The sequence below is a fragment of the Lonchura striata genome, chromosome 1, assembly GCF_050655825.1.
Source record: "Lonchura striata isolate lonStrDom1 chromosome 1, ASM5065582v1, whole genome shotgun sequence".
NCBI lineage: Eukaryota > Metazoa > Chordata > Aves > Passeriformes > Estrildidae > Lonchura > Lonchura striata.
Genome location: NC_140703.1, coordinates 58,613,086 through 58,640,156, shown reverse-complemented (window position 1 = coordinate 58,640,156; position 27,071 = coordinate 58,613,086). Strand labels below are relative to the sequence as shown.

The 27,071-nt window shown below is 33.8% G+C and overlaps 1 protein-coding gene across 6 annotated transcripts in view; it reads left to right on the top strand.

Moving 5' to 3' along the window:
• PCDH17 (protocadherin 17) overlaps window positions 1–27,071 on the top strand; it is a 90,386-nt gene that overhangs the window by 23,929 nt on the left and 39,386 nt on the right. For 5 of the 6 annotated variants that reach the window (XM_021530799.3, XM_085576928.1, XM_077781372.2 and 2 more), the window contains exons 3-4: window positions 5,310–5,368; window positions 5,534–5,706. In XM_021530799.3, the coding sequence (XP_021386474.3) occupies window positions 5,310–5,368; window positions 5,534–5,706 (232 nt within the window). The remainder of the gene's footprint in view (window positions 1–5,309; window positions 5,369–5,533; window positions 5,707–27,071) is intronic. The other variant, XM_021530800.3, reaches the window with a different exon arrangement.

The window sequence follows — 27,071 nt, the reverse complement described above, 5'->3', positions numbered from 1 at the left end:
AATATGAAAATTCTACTCGTCTAATATTCATAAATGTGATTAATGTCTAAGTCTTTTTTTTTTTAATATTTTAGAGTACATCTTTCCCTTATATGACAATTATTTCTAGGCGTAATTAGTCAAGAATACTTAAATATTGAATTTCTCTCTCTGTGTCTGTCCTGTCTCTGTCTCTTTCTTTCTCACTTCTTCTTTTTCTTTGTAGGTGTTGATTTTTATTTATTAGAAAAAAGTGTTGATTTGCAAACTCTATTTTTTTAAATTTTCCTCTAATTTTATTCAAACAGTATGGAATACACCAAATATTGCTAGAAATCTTAAAAATTGTAACAGAAAAAAATTTTTTTTTAAAAAGTAAAGAGTAAGAGAAAAATAGTGAGGAACCTCTAATTTTTAAGAAAGTCTGCTTTTTGCAGCAATTCTTGAAAGCAGAAGATTTGTGAAGTTGTCTACTGTTCTCTTACTGAAAAATAGCAAAATTTTTGAAACCTGATTGATTAATACAGTGCTGTAATTCTAATCCTGAATTAAAAAAAATAGTGTGTGCAGAGCCACAGTAGAACTCCTTTGTATTTATAAAAATAGCATAATATTTCAACAGAAGTAAACACATATACCTCGTGAATATGAATTTATGAAAAGATAAAAAAGGAATAAGAGATGAATATAGCCCATTGCTAAAAATATTCTCTATAATTCATTGTGTAATTCTTGGCCCAGGCTGGTTCAAGCTGTTTCCAGTGATGAGGTTTTTACTGCTTTTTTTCTTATGAGTTTATTTAAGGTTAATGGATCCTATGAAGAATTTGTTTCTCATACTCTGTTCTTGGCTATAATTTTTCATTTTCCTTTCTCTAAATTAAACTTTTGGAAACCATAGCAATTCCAGAATTAATTACTAGAAACTTAACAGTTGACTTTCAAACTTTTGAATGGTTTTATTTCTGAGTCTATAAAATTTAGTATTCCAAATACACCATGTGAGACCTATAGTTGGCAACAATTTTAATTTATCTAGGTCCTGGTGTGGTCATAATATACAAGTCCTGACAGGTGCATCAACTGAATATTTTTGTAGACAGTTGATGCACTTGGAAAGATATTCTATGCGTTGTTCATGGAAACACTGGCCAGTTAATGATTTTCAAAGTCCCATTATTGGACTTTAACAATTATACTGTCGCATTTGAAGTTCCATACCAGTAAATTCAACAGCTCAGACTGCCTATGGAATTTGTGGGTGCCCCATCCCTGGAGGTGTTCAGCACCAAGCTGGATGGGTCTTTGAGCAAGCTGAACTGGTGGAAGGTATCCCTACCCATGATGGGGAAGGAATGTGTAGAACTAGATTAAATTTAAGGTCTCTTCCAATCTAAACTGTTCTTTGCTTCTATGAAAAGTATATTTTGCACAGGTTTAATTTGCCTCTTCTTTTGCCTTCAATTCACTGAAGTAAAAGGTAACAAAATCAAACTGTATGATATTTTCTGAAAGGAAGTAATCCTTTTTATTTTAAATTTTTGCAGCTTTGAAAGGTTCCTATGCATTCTGACCTCTTTTTAAATGGCTTTTTTTAATGAGCTTCAACTTCTGAGAAAGCTGTATCAAATGCTTGAACAGAAATCATCAGACATTTTTCTGCAACATTACACTAATGACAGTGTTCCTAAAATTTCGTATTTGATCCAGAGTCACATATTAGAACAGATAGGTAGACGAAAGTATTTGTAAAGGTTTGTTATAGCAACTGTCAAAAAAGAATATCTGTTGAATGGTTTAACAGCATCCTGTCATTGGAAATTAGCTGGTTCCACTAATCTGTGAAAATGAGCCATAAAACCATGGCCACTTCTCTAAGGTGGCTTTGGACAGTTAGGTTGATATCACAGACTTTGGTTTTCTGGTGGCAGTGAACATTCCCACTTTTGTTTTAATTTTAGATAACATTTGTCCTACTGGAGAACTGTGCTGTGGTAGCTGTTGGTGACCTAATTGATACTCCAGCCCTCAATCCTGAATCACAGAGATAAAAAAAATTCACGTTTCTTTACCATTTGACTCTGGTGACTTTTAGGGACAAATTGATCCTGGAGATTGTTTTGTTTGGAGGATGAAAACAAGGGTGGAGTTTGTTGTATTTTGTTCTTCAGGAGGTTAATGATGCTGGCATTTGAAAAGCTTTTCGTTATTTATCAGGAGAGTGCAGTTCCAGGCAATTCTCTTCTGACCTGATGAATCTTACTTAGCTTTAGCTATTGCACTGGACATCTTGCTGGTTGTCAAGATTCCCGTATATCAGTAATGCTCCCCAGGAGTATTATGTACCTAACACTAGATGACCAAATGGGATATTTTGTATTTCTCAAAGACACATTGAGGGATCTTGGCTGGAGTAGCTAGATTAGCTAGAGTAGCTGACCAGATTTTAGGTGGTTTTCTGTAGGTGAACTGCAACCTACCTTATAACTGGAAGTCCAGAGTTTTGGTGATTTTGTTGTCCTAGAAGGGCTGTATATCCAGAGAAGGATAAGAGGGTTTTTAGATGTTTTTAAGTAGCATTTGTTTCTTTAAGTAACAGCTATGCGGTTTAAAGAAGTATGATTAATGCATGAGATGGAATGTGTAATATCACTTCCATAAATGTTAAAGTGTAAAAATTTTAAGTATATGACCTCGCACTTCAACCAGGATTAAAAAAGAAAAAGATTTTAAGGAAGTTAGACATGTTAGACACTCGTGTCTCTCTCATCCATTGTGAAGCAGATGTTTACATTTCTAAGATTCCTCCAAGCTGCCAAACCTTAAAATTACTTTTTTTTAAATTTATCACAATTTTAATAGATATTTTAATGGATGAAACAGTTCTCCCTTTGCTGCCTGTATCTCAGAGGGCTGTTACAGCTCAACACAAGAATCATACCTTCATAATTCATAGAAGAAGGACTAATGCTTTTAGTGCAGAAAGAACAATATTCAACTCTGAGCTCAGTGTCTGTATATGATCACCAAGTACTTACATTTTTTCTTTTGTAATAATGAACTTGCTGTAACATGACACCCAATTCATTGTATTGAGGCAAAATACAGTATGAAAGTAATTGGTCAAATTATTATCTAGTTAAAGGTCTTTCATGATTACTATAAATGTAGAATTTCTCAGCAGCTAAGATGTAGTCATATCTTCTATTTTTATATCTGTGTATTGGCTCATCCAGGATATGTGAAATGCTTTCTTGCTATGAAAAAGCAGAGACAAAAAGTATGACCAGTTCTTACAGTGGTCCAGTTTACAGTTAAGTTCTTAGAACCATTAAAAAGGAAGAGTTATAATTATTTTTTGGGCAAAAGTCTGACTTTTAATGGCAGAGAATTAATGAAAAAGCAATTTATAGCAGGCATTTTGACTGCCAATATCATGAAAAATGGAAATGTTGGTTCTGGTAGCAGCTGTGTTTAGGAGGAGACAGATGTCTTACATAAGTAAAAGCATAAGGTCAATTTTCCTGGATATCTCTATTTGAGATACTAGACATAGAAAAGAGACATGAGTCCTGCAGTTGTAAAGGTTTATTCAGGTTGATAAATATTGGGTTCTGTAAGTGCCATAATTGTACATTAGTGTATATACATCTCTCTTTTTGCTGCACAAAAGACAGATACTAGCTTAAAACTTGTGAGAAGAAAAGAAACAGCAGAAGTATGGCTCATTCCAAAATATGATGTACTGCATTTGAGAGATGCTGAAATATGCCTCCTTTTTTTTCGTTGTTTCCAATATTTGTTTTTCTAACTTGATACATGCTAAATGTGAAGATGAACTTTTATTCTAATTGTATATACTAAAGCTAGGATGGATGTGAGCATAGCATATATTATAATCTTATTTTTTGAACTAAGGGATTTAGAAACTAGAAGAGAGTGTAGTATACATTGACATACATGCTGAATGGAAGATGGTTCTATATTTTACATCCTTTCTTTAAAGCACTAAAGACATCCACGGTATACAAGCACATGTATTTCACAAGTCCCTTGGGAGTAACAGGTGTCTGCCCAATTTCTGTTGCAACCAGCAGTGACTTAAATTTTGGATAAAACTTTTTGCCTCTTTTCCAAGCTCAAATACTCCAACCATACAAGAGCTAGCAAATATTTCTAATTACCTCCTACTGATATAACCAAAAGAAAGATTAAAAATGGTGTGGGGAGTGGCAGGGAAATCCAAATATCTAAGATCCCAGTCACTGTGTAAGCACTTGCTGCGTGACATTAAACCTCGGGCCCTCAGCTCCATTAATTGAGTGCTGCCCGTGTTACGGATACTGATCGGCTGGATGCTGCTGCGACAGCCGGAGCTGCTGCGGAGCAGAGGGGTGTGATGTGAAGTGATGCAGAAAACAGTAGAAGCTCTGTCGCTAGGTCAGCTGCAAGAAGTGACGTGCATGAATGTACAGTATGTAGAGTTTTCTGAATGATGCAGTCTCTCTTTCTCCCAAAGAACTTCAGCTAATGATACAAGGGGAATTCAGTTCCCTTTGGCAGGACTCCATGTTGGTCTGGATCCTTTTAATACTTCTGCTTCTACAGTTACTTGGCTCATGCTGCTAAAAATATACATGACAGACTTAATGAAAGTATCTTCTTTTAAAAACTACTTGTCAACAATATTGATCATTCAATATTCTCATTTGCATGTTTGGTTCTCATTATTCTGACATAGATATTAATACTGATGAAAATTAAAGAGAGAAAATCCAAATATTTTCATACTTGCATTTTTCCAGTAGCATCTGAGAAACCCCACAGCTAATCAGCCATAAATTTTCTTGATTTTTTGTTTATTTTTTCAATTCAAGTGTAATATAGCAGCATACAAAACTATATTACAGCAGTAAGAGCTTCAGAATCCCAGTAGATGATGTAATTATGATTAAAAATTAGTATTATTGAATAATTCACTTTTTTTAATATGCAAGAGTAATTTTTTCTCTCATTTTCAATAACTATCAGTCTTAATATCTATCTAATGAAAAAACATAAACAGTGTCATCTGTCAGGTTACTAACAGAGAATGTCACTTATTGGAGCTTCATTGTTTACTTTAGCAGGTAATTTGTGGACCGGAATCATTTAATTGTTCTGAGCACATAATTACATGCCAGCATTTTCCAATTTAATTAAAATGTACAAATCTGAAGATTAAGGGAATTTTTGAATTATTAATCATTTCTCCTCTAGGAAATCTTGTTGCTCTGCAGGAGATTTGTCCAGTGTACAACTATACGTATTTTTTTCCTTCTCTTTCACAGACAGACAATTTTCCCGCAGAGCCCAATTACATGGGCAGCAGGCAGCAGTTTGTTCAAAGGTAAGGCCTATTAAATAACTTTCTTGGCTTCCCCATTTGCATTCTTGTCAAAATTGCTTTGCCAGAGAGTACAATTCAACTTAGAACAAGTAAATACAACACTCTCTCTCTCTCTCTTTTTTCTTTTTTTTTTTTTTCTTTTTTTTTTTTCAATATGTATTTCAGTAGCTCCACGTTCAAGGATCCAGAAAGAGCCAGCTTGAGGGACAGCGGGCATGGGGACAGTGATCAGGCTGACAGTGACCAAGACACTAACAAAGGCTCCTGCTGTGACATGTCTGTTAGGGAGGCACTCAAGATGAAAACTACTTCAACTAAAAGCCAGCCACTTGAACAAGGTGAGTGAAGCCTACAATGCCTACAAAAGCATAAACTAAAATGTCATTATCAACCTATTAGTATTGCAGTTGTGGTTTATCATGAAGGAATAGTCCACTGATAATATTATCAGAGAACACAGTAAGTCTTGTGACTAGCCCAGAGCAAAGAACACAGTATCTTTCAGAAGGAACATGAAATAAAACCACAAGTGTCCAAAGCAGATTAAAAAAAAAAAAAAGTTAGTATCTTTGAAAATGATTAGAATATACTCTATCTCCACTGGCATTGCCTATGATATATAATATACAATCTGCTGTCAAATCCTAATTTGGAAATTCAAACTAGACATGACTGCAACAGATAAAAGAACAGCAGTCATTTATATTCCTCATATAGTTTGGAGAAGAGGAAAAGAAAATGCTTTGCATAAAAGACAAGAGTAAAAATGAATCAGAAGATGTTTTCATTTCACGGATGCATTTTCCTGTTTGTAATGTTGATTTCACAATTAAGAGTACTGTGAGAAGTGTTAAATGCTAATATAATCTTATTTTCAGTGTACTTTCATTCACATCCTGTGAAGGAGAAAATATTAAGACTATCTATGAAACAGCAAAATTACTTAGATCAGGACAATGACAGTGTTCTTTACCAACATTCATTCTGACAAAAAAACATATATTTTTCCTCAAACTGTGTCCAAATATTTTTTTTTTTCCCAAATGTGTTTTATCTAATTAGGTGGTCTTTTATTTCAAAAGAGACACTTCTTTTTTTTTAGAGAATCAAACAGACAAAGCAGTTCAGCATTCTCTGCCTTTATGTTTTGCTTCTACACTGTAAGCAATAAAGAAGTGCATCACTGAATGATTTTTAAATGCTTTGTATGTTTTCCAGTATTTTACTTTTTTGTGGGGAAGGTGTTTCAGTGTTAAAGATAATTAGGAAATTATTAAATCAGTCAGCCTTAATAAGAAGTTAAATTTCTAATTAAGCAGAAATATATGATAAGCTTTTTATTAATTGTTGATTAATTGGACCTCAGTTTTTCATGTCTTAGCTTAGTCTGATCTGTAGTACAGTTGTCAGGAAATACATGTTCAACTTCATTTTTATGATTATGTTGAGATTGAAGTATAATTTTTGCAGTTCAAAATATTTAGAATGCTGCAGTATAATTTATTCTGTATACATTTGGAGGTTGACCTTATATGTGACCTTATTTTCCAAGTAATAAATGCCGGAAAGATTATTTTTTCCTGACCTTTTGCCACAGCAATTCTCTGCTTATAATTGGACATTGATCTGTATAAAGATGCAGTGCAGGATTTTTTTCAAAGAAGCTATCTGAGTGTGTGTCTTATTCCCTCAGTTTTGTGTGACACAAAGACAAAAATTCTGGATTTCCATCTATCAAGTATAGCCATTAAAAAGCTTTAAAATTTTTAAAGTTTCTCTAGGAAACTATCTAGTACTCAGATTAAAAATGTGTAGTCTTTTGGAAAAGGACTATATGGCCATTGTTTATAATACTGGTGTTTGTCCAGCAGCATCAAACTCAATTCTGGTCAAAATATATGCAATCTAGTAAACCAATTAAGCCAACCCCCATTCCCATTGCTTAATTTCATTATAATGCAAAGAGTTATAGGCAGGTTTACGTTTGTCATTATACCTAGTTGAGCTGCCCTATTCATCAAGAACATTTATTCCAATCACTCAGATGAATTCCTCATGTTCTTATGAAACATATATTGAATTGTGGACATTAAGTATTGTCAGCCACTGATCTACAGCAGTGCCTGTTTATGCGAATTTTTTTACTGCAGAAAATAAAATTATGGGAATAGAGAGACACACTATTTTTTCCTTTTTTTTAAAGTTTTTCTTCCCCTCAAATACAATTATAAATAGTAATGATATAAATTTGTTTGCTTGAATGAACTCTTCCATATCTAGTGTGCTATAATAAAATCATTGTTATATTATGAAAACTGAACCAGCACCAAGCACCTTATGGGATTTCAGGTCATTGCAGTAACAAATGTGGTTCTGTGTGGTGTTCCAAATGAAATCAATGACTACTTGTCATTGAGCTTAGTATGATTAGGGTTCTTAGCCCAACGTAATATTTCTCTTTTGAAAGAAGATAAATAAAATTGTTTTCTCTAGTCATAAGCCAGGTTGAAGGAGGGTAAGAAATATGATATATGTGATTAGGATAGAAAAAGAATTGAATTTTTCTTTAGAGAAAAATTGTTTTCTGGGAAAAGGAGATGGAAAGCTTGCTAGAAACAATTTTCTCCAGCAATGCCTGAAGCAATATCAGAAGTTGCAGTTCTGTGATCATTCTGGGTTCTATGTAGGGATGGGAATTCACTGTTTTGTAGCCAGGTTCTAGGATTGATTATTGTCTTTTAATGATATTTAAAATACTTTAGCTTTTGCTATTAGAACAACACTAATAATTAAATTTTATTAAATTATTGAAAAATTATCTGGATTAACTGTGAAGTCAGGATCTTGACATGAGAATCCTAATTTAAAAATGAGTTAAGTTTAAGTTTGACATATTCTTCACGTAATTGTCATGCATCCAGTTCTGCCAATGACAGTAACAAGAGCTCTAGTTGTACCAGTGTTTTGACTACAGTTTTGAGCAACTCTAGTCCAGATGGTTGAAAATTAAAAGGCTATACTGAGACAAAAAAGGGTGTTGGTAGCACTGCAGCAATTGCGCTTCTCTCAGTAACAACAAAGTAGGAAATTTTACAAAAAAATTTTCATATAAAAATCTTGTGACTTCAGCATGAGATGGGAAGCAATCAAGCTTACTTTATGATTTTCATTTAATCAATTTTATTATTTTCATGTAATGATTTTTTGATTTTTATTTATGATTTTCATTTGACTAAAGAAAACAGTGAATGATAGAGCCTGTCAGTTTACTATTGAAATAGTTGATTTCAAGGAAAACATATCCAGATAACAAGTTTTGTCTGGTAGTGATTTTAAACATTTTCACAAATGAGAAAGACAATGCAAATTAGATATAATTAATTTCATAATTAATGAAATGCTTATGGAATGGCATTAATGAAAGAAAAGCCGAACCCCTCCCCCCCCCCAAACTGTAAAAATTATCATGACAGTAAGTTTTGTGTTACAATATGCACGTCTCACTTTAGTTATCTCAGCCTTACACTCTCTTTTGATATCCCAGCCGCTTTCTGCATAAGAATATCTGGCTGTCTCTCTAGCTTATCTTAATCAGCTGTCTTACTAAACAGCTTGTTCCATATGCCTGCTACTCCTTTAATAGAATGGTTTTGGATAAATTTGTTTTGTTTACCTGTCTTTTTTTTCCACTTCCATTGCTGATACTTTAAACCTTATCACTAGTTTGGACAGTTTGAGATCACTCTACTTAGAAGTCTTACAGGAATTATTAGTTTTGGACACTGCCAATCTGCCAATTTCTGTTTATTTCACTTTAAGTTGTAGCATGTAGTGTTTACTCTTTGCATTTAAATAACAGGTTAATTATTTTGTTTGGTATGGCTTAAGAATAAGAGCAATAATCTATATTTCTTTTAAAGGTATCCAAGGCTGAAAATTGTATTATAACCCATAAAACATAAACAATAATATTGACAAGGGAGCAGTAAAACAGCAAGATATTAATTTTATACTTCTCTTAGTGAGTTTACTTTATAATCAGTAAAAAATACCAAATAATGGACATTTCTGTAGTTACTCATAAATTATTGTCTTTGTTAGATTTTCCCAGGAATTTTTAGTTTCTTTTTATTTTGTTTTCTTTTTTTCTGTCTGTGTTTTCTTTTAATTTATTGTAAATCTATACTTTCATGTCTTTCTTGAAAAAACTCCAAGGGATTAAATATCTGCAAATTCAATAGCTTTGCCAGTTTTTTGCTTAATCACTGTGTGTTACATCTTTCTTTCAACACAGTTTCTTGCCATTCACACCTACATCCCATAGAAAAACCATTTCTGCATATTCGGTTTCCTCATTAACAATACTGTAGATTCTGACAATAAAGAAAAAAGCAGAGGCAACTGCTTGGAGGAAGGGTGAAATGAAGCTCTTCAGCATAGTTGACAGAGTCTCTTCTAGGACCAAGGCTGCCCATCAGGCTTCTCTATAAAACAGCACCATTTTAGTCTAGGGTCTTGTTACTAGTATAAAAGAAATTTAATGTGTCTACATGAAAAAGTGATACTAAGTGTAATTTGAAAGTATAATAGCTCTTTCTTCATAAAAACAAAAATATATTTGCATCACAACTGATGCAGTTCTGCACGTAAGTCTTAGGAATTAAAATTATATCAGTTCTAGAGACTCCCTATGAACACTGTTTATTATCCTTTGTATTTGCCCACTGGACATGCTCACATAACAAGTCTGTAGTAACTTGTTCATTTTTAGTCTCCATTTTTAAACCAAACTGATCCTAGAAATCAAGTATCCTGCATTATCCATCTGCAGCAGAGCAGAAATTACAAAATTTTTTTACCACAATTTTGCTAGACTATCTATTAATTTTCTTGGCATAATCTTGCTAGAGTCTGTTGGATAATTAAAATCCATTCTGTTTAACTGAGTTAGAATCAGTCTAGACTGATAAGTGCAGAAAGTTCATCAAGCACAATTCTGCTGTCTGACATCATCACCAATGCTTTCCATGCCATTGGGGATGATGAGTTCTTTTATGAATACACCAGCTTAATGAGATAATAGGAAAAGAAGATTGTGGAGAAATATTTATTTTCAAAGTTTGCAGAACTGGTGATGGACTTTTCTGAGAAACTGATGGAGGCCGGGATTCTCCAGGAACTGACACAACATGTGAAGTCTTTTGTTCAACAGTGCTTCCTCCCATAATTTTTCTCATCTGGACAGAACATCTATCGCATTCTCTCTGTGCTCAGAATAGCTGTCAGACTGCCCCTCTTGCTCTGACAAGTCTTTATGTCCAGCACTATCATCCTTTCTAACTTGCTTACTTCTAACATAGTCAGGTAAGATGTTAACTTGCTGTTTACTCACACACAGTATCCATTTTCCAATTTCATCTGATTAATTGTTTTCCAGGAAAGCTATAAAAGCAACTTAATTGTATTGAGGGTCTTTTTTATTTTCTTGGTATGTCTCAGTAGTAGAATCTGTTTCTACAACTTTAAATTCTGGAAATTTTTAGGTGAAGCCCACACAAAATGAGATATTGGGTCTTTCATTTTCTGCTTCTGTTTATTAGTTTCTATATATTTTTCTCATTTTTTATTTTGGTTCTGTGTTTTATGCAAGCACATGTATGATCCTAGACGAGGACTAGCATAGGTCAAAGCAAACTTATCTACTCTAACTGTTTCTGATTGACCAAATTACTTATCAACAAGCTGGAGATATTTGATTTTGGCCTTATTCTAATAATGAGACTTTAAGATTAAATATGTAGGTAGAAGTGCAGAGGTTTATGAAGAATAATACCATTCTTTGATATCTACTCTGGGGTGTATAGCAAGTTCAATATCACATTGGAGACACTGACATTACTTCTATTCATTTTTTCTACTATGAGTACTTGGTTCAGTGAAACAGTACTTCTAAATGTATGAGAAATATTTTTAGAGAATCAGCATTCTCTGCCTTTATGTTTTGCTTCTACAGAAGTTGTTTTTTTATGAGACCAATAATTACCAGCATTATTATTGGTCTAATACTACTTATAAATCCTTGTGAATGGTGATATTGAATCTTTGGGATTAAAATTTTAAATTTATATATTTCACTTTTAGTCAGAAGAAACTAATAAAAGTTTCAAATGTTCTGTCTTGATCTCAAGCATTTTAAGATGATCTAGGCAATACTTTTGCAAGATTTTGTTACCTGGGCTGAGCTAGACTGTGCAAATGTTCAATAGTTCCCTTTTTTTGAGAGATCAGAATTATATTCAACCTTCTAACGAAAGTTAATGAAGTACAGAGAAAAATACAGGTCAGTTGCCTTTGCTGAACAGATGATTGTCAGCTTTTCTCATGCTAATACCTAGTAATCTATGACATATCTTTTGCTGTATAATGTCTACAGCAAATTATGTGATGGATTCAGACAAAACAAAGAGAAAACTCATATCTGCCAACTTTTCTTCACTCAGAGTATTATGTTGAATATCTCTCATGGTTTAGGTTCTATTTTTAGACAATCTCTTAGTCTACCTGTCAATTTAAGTTCATCTTTTAGATTTCAGCTATTTTTATACCAAGTTGAGATGTGTGATTGAAGCTGTGTGACTGCTTCAAAGCAGAATCCGGTTTGTTTGGTGCTTCCTCATTACAGGTGGGAGGGCTCCCAGGCACAGCTTCACCATAGTGTGCTCTTCTTAGAGGTACACAAGCAGCTTTGGTTTTCAAGCAGTGCTATCCAGGTAAGGAAGGAGAAGTGTGAGGAAGAAAAGGTTTGTCCTAAAACAACAGCAAAGTCAGAAAAGGAAGTGAAGTGGTATCCTAACAGAGAAGGGATAGATTATCTTAATGTCTCATGACTTCTCTGGTTTTATTTTGTTGATACGAACTAGGAGTGGTGCAAAAGTTCTAGCAGCTGAAGTGACAGTGAATACAGTTTGCATAAGATTGTCTATCTTATTATTGCTGCCTTTAACCACCCTTTATCCTGCATTTCAACTGGTGCTTGTTCTGACAAAGTGGGGTTTTAATCAGATGCATTTTTCATCACCTGGCAGATTATTGCCATCATATATCTGGTAGCTGTGAAATTTTGTGAACAGCATATCCCACAATTAATGCATTTAGCCAAAGATTAGGGGGGAAATTTCCATGAATGACTTTCAAAACATACAGAAAGAGCTTTCTCCATCAGTATACACAAACATGTCACTATGACAGAGAGGGATTACAGGCATTCAGCACAACTTCATCTATGCACCATTTGGTGTGTTATGCTACATTTTTAGGTAATTTCATTTCTCCTCCACATTATTTCTACTTATTTTATAATTAAAGAATACTTCAGTGGTTGAAAATTATATGTATTTTTGACCTGTGTTGTTTTCAGTGGACTCTTCACTATTGAATCAATTTAGATATGCCCTTATTAACATCTGAAAAGTTCATGACTGCACCAATAAAAGTATTCATAAATTTCAGAAGAGTTTTCTTTGATGAGCTTATTTGCAAATTAATTCATACCATGCACTTCAAGATCACAAGTCTATTACCATAAGTCTCATATCTGAGATTCTAATATTTGGGTGCTGTAGCTTTGGTGCTTGTCTCTTTCTGTTTTACTTCAGAGGCAACAAAGCAGAATATCCCTCCCCTGTCACTAGTGAAAATCTCATTACATCCTTTCTGTACTTTCTGTTTTGACACTGCCTTTCCTGGGGCTGAGCACAGTTATTGTACTGCAGTTTGTTCTTGAAAGGCTTAGAATCCATAAGTTATCTTTTCACTTTATTCCCACCAGAAGAGCAAGAGAAGGATTTGTAGTTCTCAGTAAGATGAGGTCCTTCTATGTCAAAATCATTATCTTCAGCTAACATTTCTTCTTTTCAGATTCTTTTTATAAATTGAAAGAAAAGTGGGGGCATAGAAAGATCAACAACTTTTGAAACAAGGAAATCAGAAAATAGAGAGTTTTCATAGTATCAAGCTTTATGCATTTCCCTGGGTGATAAATGGATGTTCACTACTTGTGCTTACTTTTGTTAATGAATATTTTAGGGCATATATTCATATATTGGATGAATACTTAATATCAAGGAAACTAATGTAACAGGACTAGAGAATCTATTCCTCTTGCTCTATGTCTGAAAACATCCTTGAACGGTGTACTGACAGGTTTCTGTTAATTACGCTTACACAAAATTAGAGTTAAAAAAACCCGGACATATGAAGGTATATGTGTTTATTCAGTTACATAAAGTTAAAATAAATACATCTTCTCTCTTCCTCATTTTAAATAATCATTTTATGATTTATGCATCTCCTCTTATTAAGTCAGTAGAAAATACAGATCTGATAAACAGCAGTAGTGGACAAGATTTAACAAAATCCCATTGCATATTGCAGCCACATTCTTTTCACCAAAAAGAAGCAATGTTCTGCAGATGGAGTTCCCATAAAGATGACACATGTTATTAGATGACACATATTAATTGGAAATCTGAATGATTGTATTTATCAATAGTTCTATGTCCAGCTGGGGAAGACAAAAGAGAAGTGTCTTAAATAAGAGACAAGAATTAATTATTCCATTCATCAATGCTTTAGCTGGAACACTACTAATTCTATTTTGTTCTTCTGAAACAAAAAGTGTCTCCTAATGTCTGTGTACTCTAATAGAGATTGTCCTTTCCATGGCCCTTTTTCTGTTTACATACTACTTTTCTCCTATGCTGTGGTTTACAGAGGGGGAAATGTGGTTTCATTCAATCTTGGCCAGAGTTGCAGCATCTCTAATTAGGGATACAGCTACAGTATGCAGTTTGTGGGCATATTTTAGAGATAGATGTGGGAGAATTCAAAATCAAAAAAGAGGTATAATAACAGAAAATAGATGTTTGTGAAGCATCACCTTTAGGAGAAGTTTAAAAGAAGTGTCTAGAATCTCTGTGTGTTTAAATGAACAAGGACTGGAGTGAAGCATAATAAAGATCTTTGCATATATAAAGTTGTTATAAATAGGATAGTGCTGGCTTTTTATTTTCTTTTGTTTAAATTTTCTAGGAGAAGTATTTAAATTATATTTGAGAGACAACTTTACTATAAAGAGGTGTAGGGGCTGAAGCAGTCTACCCCTGTAAGTTAAAGAATACCCTTTCCTGGAGATTTTAAAAACAGGTAAAATACACATTTATCAGTAGTAATCTACATTTATTTTAAACTGTCCAGGGCCAGAGGATCCACCCTAGTCCTGCTTTTTATGGTGCCAAAATTAAATATGGGGTTGTGTTACACTATCTAATCTGGAGTAAAACATACTGAAAGAGAATATTTGCTCTGATCCATTCTTCATCCTCCTCTCTGTTAACATCTTCTTCATCTTGAAGAACTCACTGTGTTGGAGAATTTCAGGGAATGTGGATTATGTAGTGCTTCCCAACAATAATATGCAGCATTTAGCATGCTCTTGGCTCAGAGACAGAGCTATGGAATGATCAACTAAGGAAACTTAGTGAATCTGTGTCTCTGTAGACAGTCTCTGCACACATGATACACGGTGCCATGTATCAACCTCTGCGCACCTACTGCCCAGCCAGATCTCCAGAATGGCAGAACAGCTGGTTTTCATTCCCTGCTGCTGCTTTCTCCTATTCCAGCTGATGCACTCAAATAACCTCTCTTCCCCAAGTGGGCTTCATATGGTTTGAAAAGGGACTTAATGTACCTCAGAGCATAGGGAACTTTTGATGCATATTTCATCATGTTTCAGTTCTTTCTACAGGGAACACTGCATGTATAACAGATGTTCCCTGGCTACTACCCTTTCCTGAAGGTGACATCCCCTTTTTTGTGTTTCATCTCTAATGTATATAGAGCTGGTAATGCCTGCATGGTACTAAAAAATAGTGCTCCATGGCTGCCCCTGTGCTGCATGCCAAGCTATATTTAATTCCATCTACTCCCCTCTGCAGTGTGAAATGGAGAAAAGCATATGCCCAGTATAACCCCAAGTCACACTGTGGCACAGATAATACCCCTTTATTTAAGAAAGGTATAGGTATTTTTTTAAATTTAGGACCCTATTCTTCCCATTTTTAAGTACATAAATTGTTTCATATAAATTAGTGGGGATGTTCATATACTTACATATCAAAAATTAATAGTCTTCATTATATATTATTATTATTAATGCAGTATTATTAAAATTGTATACATATGTGTAGTGTACATGCCTATATATGTCCACATTCATAGTAATAAATACAAAAGACATCATTAACTGATGTCCCTGAAAACTTAATTTTGTAATCTATATAAATCTATACCTTAACATTATAGAAAATTTAATGCTTTACAATATTTTATGCTTGCTTGTTTTAAAACCACAACTATGAGAAAAAATCACGAAACTGTTTACATAAAGCACTCAATTTTCACCATAAAGGTTGTTTTGGAAATAATAATAATTCTGAGGCAAAAGCTGTCAGAATAAAATAGAGTATATAAATGTAAAGCGGTACTTTACAAATAAAGTTTTGAAATATCTATTTAAAAATGTATAGCACTGTTTGACCCAATTTTTATTTGAACAAATGAATACATTTCTTACATAAAACGTGCAGTTTAGGTTACACATTGACAAGACCTCTAGGCAGCTACAGAGCCCAGACAACTTTTCAAGGTCCAAATCAAACATAAAAAAGTAAACAGAAACAGAACTGTGTCTGTTCTGACCCTGTGGAGAGACTTTTGCAGCACATCTGTAATCTTCATGACCCTGGGAAGTGTATATTGGACCTGTGTGCTGCTGGATATGAATATTGTCATGCTCTGTGGGGTATTCCTGCACTTTATGGAATATTCCTGCATTTCATGTCTCTGATTAGTTTTAACAAGTCATATTTCTTTTCAGCGTTGTTAATTTGACTTGAGGCAAGGATTCTGTCCCTTATTTTCGTGGTATTTTGTTGTTAGAAAGGTTCACATAAATTACTGCTTTTTGAGGAGAAAAAAGAAGTGCACGGAGTTGTCATGGTTTGACGCTGGCACAATGCCAGTGCACCCGTGAAAATATATTTTTCTCATATGAGTGCTGTGAGATGTGACCAGAAACAGAGCAGGGCAGGCTCGGGCTTAGAAAGAAGAGAAGGATGGAGACAAAAAGCTACACTGAACATGGAAGCTACTGCTGTGAGGAAAGCTTTAAATGCAGCTTTACTTGCCTGTGTTCTGTGGCTGCTTTTTTGCTTCTCAGGATTACCAGAGTACATTAAGAACCAGGACCCATTGCTGAACTGGACCATAAAAATTATTTTTAAAAAGCCAGTCAAAGGAAAAACCAAACAAAAACAAAAACAAATAAACAAACAAACTAAAAAAAACCCAAAAAAACCCCAAAAACATCCAAAAAATAAAACAAACCAAAAAAAAAATCCAACAACAAAACACCCAGACAAAACAAAACAAAACAAAATTAAATTCTTTTGGCATTCATGTTTGCAATTAAAAAATATGACAAGTAGTTTGGACTTCCAAATAAAGCTTCTCTCAAAATTTCCTTTATTCATTATATTGATTGTGAAAATAAAATCCCAAAAGGTTTTTAAGCCTATGGCATATAAAACTGAATTTTTCTTATGGATACCTTTTGTTTATACAAAAGTATTGATAATATTTATATTTTTGTTATAATTAGAGTTTGTTTATTCATTCTTTATTATTAATGAGTATTTTCATTCTTTTACATTTATTTTATATGTTTTATAAGCTGTTCACTCACTTTTCTTTCTTATTATATGGAGAATAGCAGAAATATGTTGCTAAAATTTTGGCACAAAAAAGAGCCTCCCAAAGACAGGCTGGACTGATTAGTGTGAACTCACTTTGCTTTTGTTATATAGAAATCTTACCCTAATTACTAATTCACCATTATTTTACAGTGATTTCAGGAGATATGCAACCTTCATACGTATGGCAAAATAAGCCAGTATTTAAAGTCTCAAAATAAGCCAGTATTTAAAGCCTGAGAACTTCATTGCTGCTTAGAACCTAAAGATTACTTTATATTCTTTAAAGACATAGATTTAGATGTCAGTAGAAGCTCAGATTTATTGTAAACTTATTAAATGTTTTTTTCTGATATGCAGAAGTATGGAAAGACAGAGCGACATTTAGAGGAAGAAAAATAAAAAATATTAACTTAGAAGTTAAGGGTATGGGAACATAACATGTAACACAGAGGAGGAAAGAAAACCAAACCAGTAATCAAAACATATTCAGATTTCATAAAAAGTAATAAACTGTTAGAGGTAGTGTTCTTTTGTTAAGATTTAATTCTCTGAAAAAAGTGACAAAAATTTGTCATTTTCTTAGAGTCAAGCTGCATTTAAATATTTCTAAACTGGAAATATATCAGACAGGTGCTTGTTTTTTTTGCAGAAATTCATCATGGTCAGCAGAACTGTACCACCTTGCCCATATTGAATTAACACAGAATGTGGTTTTTTTTTTTTTGCTTTGTATAAATCTACAAAATATAACTTTGTATTTTTAATTCAATGTCAGATAATACTTTTTTTTTTTTTTTGCATAAGCCTTTGTATTAAAAAAAAAAGTTTTCACAAAACTTGGATGATATTCTTCCTTTAGATGTGTGAACATAATACCCTGGAAAATAGAAAAAAAATAAGAAAAATGTTTAAGGCAGCTAAAAGTACTCTTCAAAATCTTAATGAAATCCAGTATATTCTAGTTAATGGCAACTTCATTTAGACTAAATTTTACATTTAGTCTAAATGAAGTCACAGATTTTCTTCCAGGTATTTAGTTCTCTATAAATACAAGATGGAATGACCTGAAGGTTTTGTTAGTACAAAGAAAAAAAAAAAAAAAGAACACTTCCCAAACTTCTACATTTTTAACCCTGTTGAAGAAAAGAACAGCCACATGTTCTCAGGAACCTTGTCCCTCTCATTTCACCTGCTATCTTGCCTACATCTGAGCTAGTTGCCCTAATTCTTTATAGTTAATTAGCTGATGAGTTCTCTAGAATTACTGTGGAGAGTGAGGTACTTCCAGAGTATGATTCTTTTGATCTATTTAAGATGAATCACATCCTCTTTACAGTAAAAGATAACTAACTGATATAAATAACTGTATGTACCTAAACCTATGAAAGAAGAATTTCTTCTTAGGTTTTGAGGGAACGAGCTTTTTGCAAACTGACTATTGTTTATTACCAGTTTTGGGCTTCCATGTTTCTTATTTGTGTTATAAGTGTTAATTGTTCCAGCCCAAGTCTATTCTGGAGACATCATCACAAATTTATTTAGCAAATCTTTCCCATTTCAGCAGTCATGCTGTAGAATTGTTGGATTTCTCCTCCATAGCAGAAATATGATTTCTGTTTGCATGCCTATGATTCCCTCTTCCATGTAATTGTAGATGGGAACTGTTTTTTCCCTCACAAAGTCAGGTGACTTTTTAAGGCGCGTTATTTTTTTATGCTTTGCTTAAGTATTTATCCACTTGGCATTTGTTTTGGATTTGTATGGCCAAATTGGTAGTGCCAGAAGCAATGGAGTATAGTGTGCTGGAGGTTTAAAATTAGAATCTGATATCAATGTTCTAAAAAGCCCTATGTGCTGAAATGCCTTACTGAAATGACTCACAAGGAAAGAAAGGCATGGTCTTGGATTATATGGACTTCTTAAAATCAAAATAAATTAACCTATTTATCTGACTGCTGGAACTATTTTAATTTAAGTTAATTAAATATCAAGGGATGAAGAAATATATTAATTTAAGGATTAATCTCTGTGTAACATATCTGTACCTTACATAATGTTAATCTTCAATAAATTTTTATCATTTGGTGAATGGAAGTAATTAATGAACTTGTTAAGCCTAGCTCCTTATAACATCTAAGACAGTACTTATATGTTCATTAAACAGCAATGTATTCTGGAATAGCTGTTAATCCCCAGAAAATACATTTAAGAATCAACTGGCATTTCATAAACATACAGTAGCCATCCTATTAAACCTAAGTAAATATTTGTTTAAGACACTTCAAGTCTATCCCATTTTATCACACCCACTGTAGGGTGTGCCACAATGATGGCAAGGTGAGGTTTCTCTGCATGAGTACACCTGCCACTCTCTTCTCAACTCCACCACCAGAGACAGCTGCTGGAGGTGTTGAACATGCTGGCACAAAGAGGTATGCTTCTAACCTTTCTGCACTGTGGCCCTGAAAGAGATAAAATCAACTAAATATATATTCATAGAACTACAGGAATGTCAGAGTTTTCTGCCAAATAGCTGTGAGAAACGGGGTTGTCATATATTTTTTCACACTTCTAGATGACATATCTTTGCCAGCAATGCTTCACAATATAGACCTGGTCTCACAAGCTGCTATTCAGCATCAGTGTTGTTGATAGAGAATATAGTCTGCTTTCTTGCAAGGCTCACACAGAGAAAGATTGAACTGCATTTTTGGCAAATTGAATACTGTTGTCAGGAATATGTTACACACCTTCTCATGTACAGATTAATGCTAATAACAACTATTTAACTCTATAAGTGACTCTCAGAACTATCTCAGAAAGTAAATCCTTTATATTGTACATCATTCAAATACTTAAGACTGTATTCTGCTTTTGTGTTTTCTCTTTCAGCTTTGTTAACATAAAAAGAAGTAGCAGAGTAACAATCACACCTGGTTTATTTTTTCACTCTCTCTCAAGGCAGTACCTTTACCTTGGGAAATTTGAGTACTTTCTTCTGATGGTTCAGTTTATTATTTTTTTACCCACAAAAAAATGTTTGTTTGGTTGATTTCTTCAATATTTAACACTTTTACAAATGATGAGAAAACAGAGAATCAGTTTATAAAATAAACAAACAAATCCCCCCCATTTTAAGATAAAAAATTATTTCTTGTGAAAATATTAAATAGACAGTTTTAAATTACTAGAGATTGCTATTTCAGAATTTATGGGAAATATAATTTAGATTAAGGTCCCATATAATACTTTATGCTTTGCTATTTACAGCCAAATTTGTAGTTTACAAAATATTCTAATTTATCTATTTTGCATAACAGGAATGCCAAAGTGTTTATTACTAAAAATAGTGTACCAATTTCTTCAATTTACATCCTTACACAGCTTTTAATATCTTGATTCCTTGCCTTGTATCAATAAACCCAATACAGGCCAATTTAACTCTCAATATTCTTTCTCATTTGGGCTTTAGATCCCTCAGCTTTTTGAAAGTTAGCTAAGTTTTTTTTACTACCATCAGAAAATTTCACTCTGAAAAAGATAATAATTCAATATAATGATTATTGTATTCCTGGGAAAAAAAAAAACAATTTTCAAAAGGAAGGACTTTAAGCTTAAAGCAGTAACTTAGTGTTAATATTAGACATATAAAAGAATTATTGAAGAGGTAGGTAAATTTTCTATTGGCCATATGAAATTTTAAACTGTATGCTTTCTGTAACTTCTCATAATTTGGGTCTCCACTTTCTTTTTCTATTTCACTATTCTAATGTACATTGTAAAATATAGCTTGTCAGGAGCAGTCATGCTGGTAGCTACATATGCATTTGATTTTATGAAACTAAATTCTTAATAAGAAATTATTTTAATTTTTTTGTACAGATAATTTAATATCTTTTATTAAACTGAACTAAGCTAGTACTTAAAAATAGCTCCCTGACACTCAGAATAATGGATATGAAAGCAGGAGTAATAAAAATTGCTGGGAAGGTGCAGTGCAAGCACTGATTCAGCAACTACCACACTGATTTAAACATTTTTTTTGGTACATAAGATATTAATCTGTAGGGGTTTAAAAGCATATGAAAACTCTGCCTAGAAAGGGTTGAGACGTGGAAGTTACACATGGAGTAACAGACTCCGACTCATTGTGCAGTGTACGGCATCAGTACTATATGTATGCCCTTCACTTACAGCAGCCAAAGGTAATTCAATCATCTACCCAAATGCCACATCTGAGTCACCTTGTGGAATTTCTTGTTACTCTAGCATTTGCACAAAGACTTCAGGACAATTACAATTAAGGGTCTAAAGAAAAGAATACACGAAAATAAAAAAAATAAAGGACATTTTTATGTCAAACCTGTGAGGATTTTTGTTCTGTGATTTTGTGTAACGGTGTTATGGACCCTTAGCTTGTCCTGTACAACAATCTCTACAACACTGGTGCGTGTACAAACACACTGCTTTTAATTGAAACCTGCCACCTGATAATTTCACTGGTTCTTGCTAGAGGAGTTCTTGCTAGTTCTTGCTTTAGGAGAGACAGTAAATAATTGTTTTCTATTAGTCTTCTCAGTGACAATCATGATTCAAAAATCTTTTCGTATTTTCCCTTTGTTGTTCCTTCTTCAAGCTGAAAAATCTTAGTCTATTTAATCTCTTCTCTTATGAAAGCCTTTTCATAACTTTGATCATCTTTGCTGCTCTTTTTTGTCTTTGCAGTTCTATTTTATTCTTTTGAACATGGCATGAACAGATCTGAATACAGAAGTCTAGACACAGCAGCTTATGGATTAAAAGAGTGATGTTTTGTGGTTTAATCTTTATTCTTTTCCAAAATACCTTCTTACTTTAACAGCTCTCTTGATGAATTATAAGCTGACATCTTCATTTAACTGTCCAGACTAATACAGAGATTAATTTTAGAGCGCCTTGCTTAGGTATTGAGAGTTGTTACTGTTTTCCATCATGTATATTACCTGCATTTGTTGACGCTGAATCTCATGTGCCATTTTACTGTAGTCATTCAATTGCATGACATCTATCTGCAGCTCTTCACAGTGTCAGATGTTACTACTCACTTTTTTTTATATCAAAGCTAATTTAAGTGATACTGTTACAATGCTAGAATTTCATATTTGGATTCCATATGGTCTTTGATTTGTTAGGAGTCACTTTACCCTATTAATCTTTTCATTCCAGTCACTTTTAATGACTCATATCTATCCCCAAAATATCTGCATTGTAGGAATCACCCTGGATTCTTTTCAAAATTTTTTTTTTACTTTTTTAAATTATCTTTTTTAGGAGTGGATATTTATGACCTTATTTTCTTTCAGCACTCTGTATTTGCAGATTGTCTGTTAGCCTCACCGATCCTCTGGCAGACTTTCATTTTTTCTGATTTTTTAGATAAAAATCTTCATTAATTTCTATGTCATGAACAAATAGTCTTCAAAACCTTTTTCATACTTCCCTGCAATATTGTAGCATTTTATGTGTTGGACTTAATGCATTTTTCTCATCCTAATTTGCTCACAATTTTGACTTTTTTTCAGAGTATCTTTTTACTCTTAATGGCCTTCTTCAGTCTGCTATTTCACCATGCTGGCTATTTTTTTGTCCTTTAAAAGCATTTTTGATAAGTGGTATACAGTTTCTCTGAATTCCTAATATAGTATCTTTAGGCAGTCTGTCATGCTGTCTGCAAGGATTTAGTCTTTTAGTTGTCCTCTTCAATTTCTTTTCAAAAAGCTTTGTCATGTTCAGTTAATTCCCTTTTTTTTTTTTTTAGTTAAATGATACTGTAGTTTGTTTTTTTTTTTCCTTTCCTTTTCCTCTTTTCTGTAGAAGTTAAATTTGAGAGTTTAGTGGCCAACATTACATTGTAACTTATAGTTACTTTTTTCACCTGGCCTGTTGAATACTAAAAAGTAAATCAAGTATGACTGTTTATCCTCTCCTGAACTCTTTGACTAATTGTTATAAGTGCATTGTACTTCATCACTCCTATGTAATTTGTATCTTGGAATTATAATTATGCTGGATTGCATTGGCTGTTTTCTTTCTATTACCTTTGTGAGGCATCTTTTACATCACATTCCTCTCCTAGAACAAGCTGCTGGAGTTCTTATCCTTTAGACTTAAAAAAAAGAAGAGTAGAATCAAGTAAATACTTGATTTTGTTCTGGCTACCAATTTTTATGTTCTCTGTTCAATTAGGATTTTATTTCCTGAAGGTTTTTTTTGGTATTCCCTCTCTAAATACCATCAACTTGTAATCAATCCTGGTTTTTTTTTCCTTTTTCACTTTACAGTTTGTGACTTCACTCTACTTGATAAGTTATCTGAGATTACAGGCTTTTCAATACCTGTCACTTGCCTTCAATCTAAAAAACATTATCATAGAAAATTCAGATGTCACCAGCCTTTTTCTTCTGCTGGTTTGCATAATGCCTAGTCTTCTTGAATATGTACCATTCATAGCAAACATAGCTTCGGTTGCTATTTAAAATATACCCTCCTCTTACCTATTTTCAACCAAAAAGAGTATATGAGCTTTTGCAACTAAAATTCAGAAAGTAGAAGCAGAATCTCTAGAGAAATGTGGAAGTCCTGCAGAAATGTGATGTCATTTTCAGTTCTTTCTTAGGCTATTACAGTAAGACAGAAAAGAAAAAAAAGAAGACACATTTATTCCAAATCAATTATAGAGAGATCCTTAGCTGTCTCTTTTTCATCTTGAATTTTATCTCTTGCTTGTGATTCAATTGACTCAAGTCTGCCTCTTCATAATGAATTTTTATTAGAGAAAGAGAGAGACTTGATAGTTATACCTGTAACTAATGTTCAAGTAAAATTCAATGTTGCACTTCCTTTTTTCCTGGAAAAACACCCACACCATATATTGGTTGTCTCTGATGACTGCCACCAATTTCCTATTTTCAGCTCCTTCTGGGTTTTATTCTCACTCTTCCTGGGAGTTTTGGCAACTAAGGATAACCTTTTTATGTACATGTACAGACAATGTCCATTTTTGCTTGGTATACTAGTAAGATCACAAATCAAAGGCAACAATGATATTTTTATTGTTCCCTTGTTACACAATTTTCCAAATGCCTATTTTAGACTTGTACCTTACCCTCTTGTAATTTTGGCTTTCCTCACCCTTGGAAAAATACTTTTAGAGATCTTTCATACCCTATTGTTGCATAATTCCACTTAGGAATGCAATCATAATTATTATTACCTTTTTCCCTTCAATCTAGCACAAATATTTTTTTTCTATTTTTCCACAGTGAGGCAGCTGTGAAAACTTGTCCAAATTAACATTGCAAAGCTATTGATTTTTATCTTTATTTAGGCTTAAAGTGCAGTCAGTCACTTTGCCTGAGCTTCAATCCAAAGTGAATCCAAAGTGTCAAAATGAGTAAGAGTAAAGAGAATCAGGACATTTTATATCTGAATAAGAATTAGGAAAAAAAAAAAACAATGAAAAGAGTAAGAATATAACAAGAAAAGTGTAAGAAAAGTATAACTTAGTGGTTTGATGCAATTGAACAAATCTTCTTTGTCTCTCTTCTTTAATTTTTCACTGTTTCAGTGTAGCCTCAGACAGAAGTAAGTGTACTTTTACATGCTCTGGTGTTCATTATGGAGATCTTTCATCAAAGTAATTCCTTAAGATGCTTTTCCACCTGATGTCCAAGCCTCCTTTATGGACTGCAATGGGATGTTTGGGTTGCCGTAGCTCCTGATTAGGCTGCCATAGCTTTGTGGGGATTGCTGCAGCTTCTTGGTTAAGTCTGGTGAACACAAGGTCATCATTACACATGAAAGAAGCATGTTGGTAATGTATTCTCATTCACCCATTGCTCAGATCCTATCAGTAACACCCTCATACTCTTACTTTGTGCAAATAAACCAAGGCACTCTGATGTCAGGGGTTCTCTGACCCTGAAACTGAGCTCAATAGCCTGGCCACAGGCACAGCTTGTAGTCTCTTTTACCCAGTAGTACAGAAAAGTCACCTCCTTTTGTAACCACCAAAGGTCCATTTCACAGAATTTCTGTAAAGGTTCAAGGTAAAATCCAAAAAGAACATTATGCCAAGAAGAAGGATCACACAGCCATGAATCCTGGCTATGCTGACTTCTGAATCATGTCTGCAGCATGAGAGCTGGATCAGGCCAAAGGTGTGCTCAGCATGACTTCAGCTGTATGGAAATTATAAGTACAGCTTTTACACTAGACAGTTTTCTCCTGTGGCAGTTTTACACTTATTAAGCCAGATTCAGCCAAAGAATCCATAGAAAAGGAATCAATATTTTGAGCTCCACAGAGTGTCACTCATGCTCAGACAAGAATAGGAGTCTTGCAGTTTATCTAAGGGGCTTAACATTTTTTTTCTCAGATTCTCATTCAATTACAATATATATTTATTTAAAATTCCTTCATCTGGAACCTTAGGAAAATATAACTTCTTTCCATTTCAGTTTTACAGAGGTTACAGTAACAGCTGAAAATTGTGGAATATTTGACCCAGACGTGTCCTGTTAATAGCTGGCTTGCTGATTCAAACAAGCGATACCATCAATGCTATATTCAGGATTTCCTTACTGAAAAGAACAAAATAGGTCTGAATGTAAAGTTATGGTACACTGCTCTGTCAGATTGAACAGCTCAAAGGTAGACAAGGATACCTGCAACTCTGTTCAGCTAAGCTTGAATACCACCCTGATGCATGCTGAGAGTTAGCATTATATGCTTTACTCTCAGCGGTGACTGCCAGCCATGTAACTCTTCAAGCATATCCTGCCATTTGTTGTATCCAGCAGAAATGGGTTTCATTCCAAAGAAGCTCTTCCAAATACTTCAAGGAATAGTATGCAAGCAGGGTGAGTTTGGGAAAAAAAATAAAAATACAGTAGTGTTATATGAAGGGAAACAAAATCCATCCCTTTTCCTTGTGAAAAGCATTAGGATGTTAAAAAAAAAAAAAAAAAAAAAAAAAAAAAAAAAAAATTCATATTTCTTTTGAAAAGACAAAGAAAGGTATAGGACATTAATATTGTTAAGTTCAGTATGCTGAAGGCCATAGGATTCAGATCTTACCTCATCCTTAATCACAATCCAGGCACTTATTCTTGTAGCCTGTAATAGCCAACTACCTCAGACATTTAGAGATTGATGTGAGACTTGCTTATGCTCAACTGTCTACTGAGACAGTATCCTGGATGGGACCCCACAACCCTGTTGGAACAATTTTTATCTCACTGCACCCTGATTTGTCAGAAGAGTGGGAATTAGGTATGTAAATGGGGAGCAGGAGGCATGGTGTATCCCAGCAGATCCACACCATTCAAGTTTGATGTAGCCATGGAGGTGTTAATGAGAGGCTTGACATTCCAACCTGTAGCTAACAGGCTGCTTTTAACTTCTGCTTTTAACTGCATTTAAACTTCTGGATTTGTTTACTTTAGTTATTATTCTTTGATTTCTTCCTCAGTACAGGAGAATCTAACTGGAGCCCCTCTTTATTTCTTGTGATGTGTCTTTTCCATCAAATGACGGACATCAACTGAGAACATTTTATTTCTAGTCTTGAGAGCTTCACACTCATGAAAGTGGCCTAGAGGGACACAGCTGTCTCATTGTGCAGTGAACAGAAAATTATTCTTGGATGCATCCTTCTCAGTAAAGCCATAAATATTATGGCCAGGTTCTTGAATTGGCATTGAAAATAAATGGAGAACCGATGGAAAATATGAGTTCTTGATATGACAGGTTGAATTGGCTTGTCCTGTTAAACAATTAACTTTTTTTTTTCTGTGCTTGTGTCCCTGCCTGTTTTCTGCATAATGCTAAGTACAACAGTACGAGCA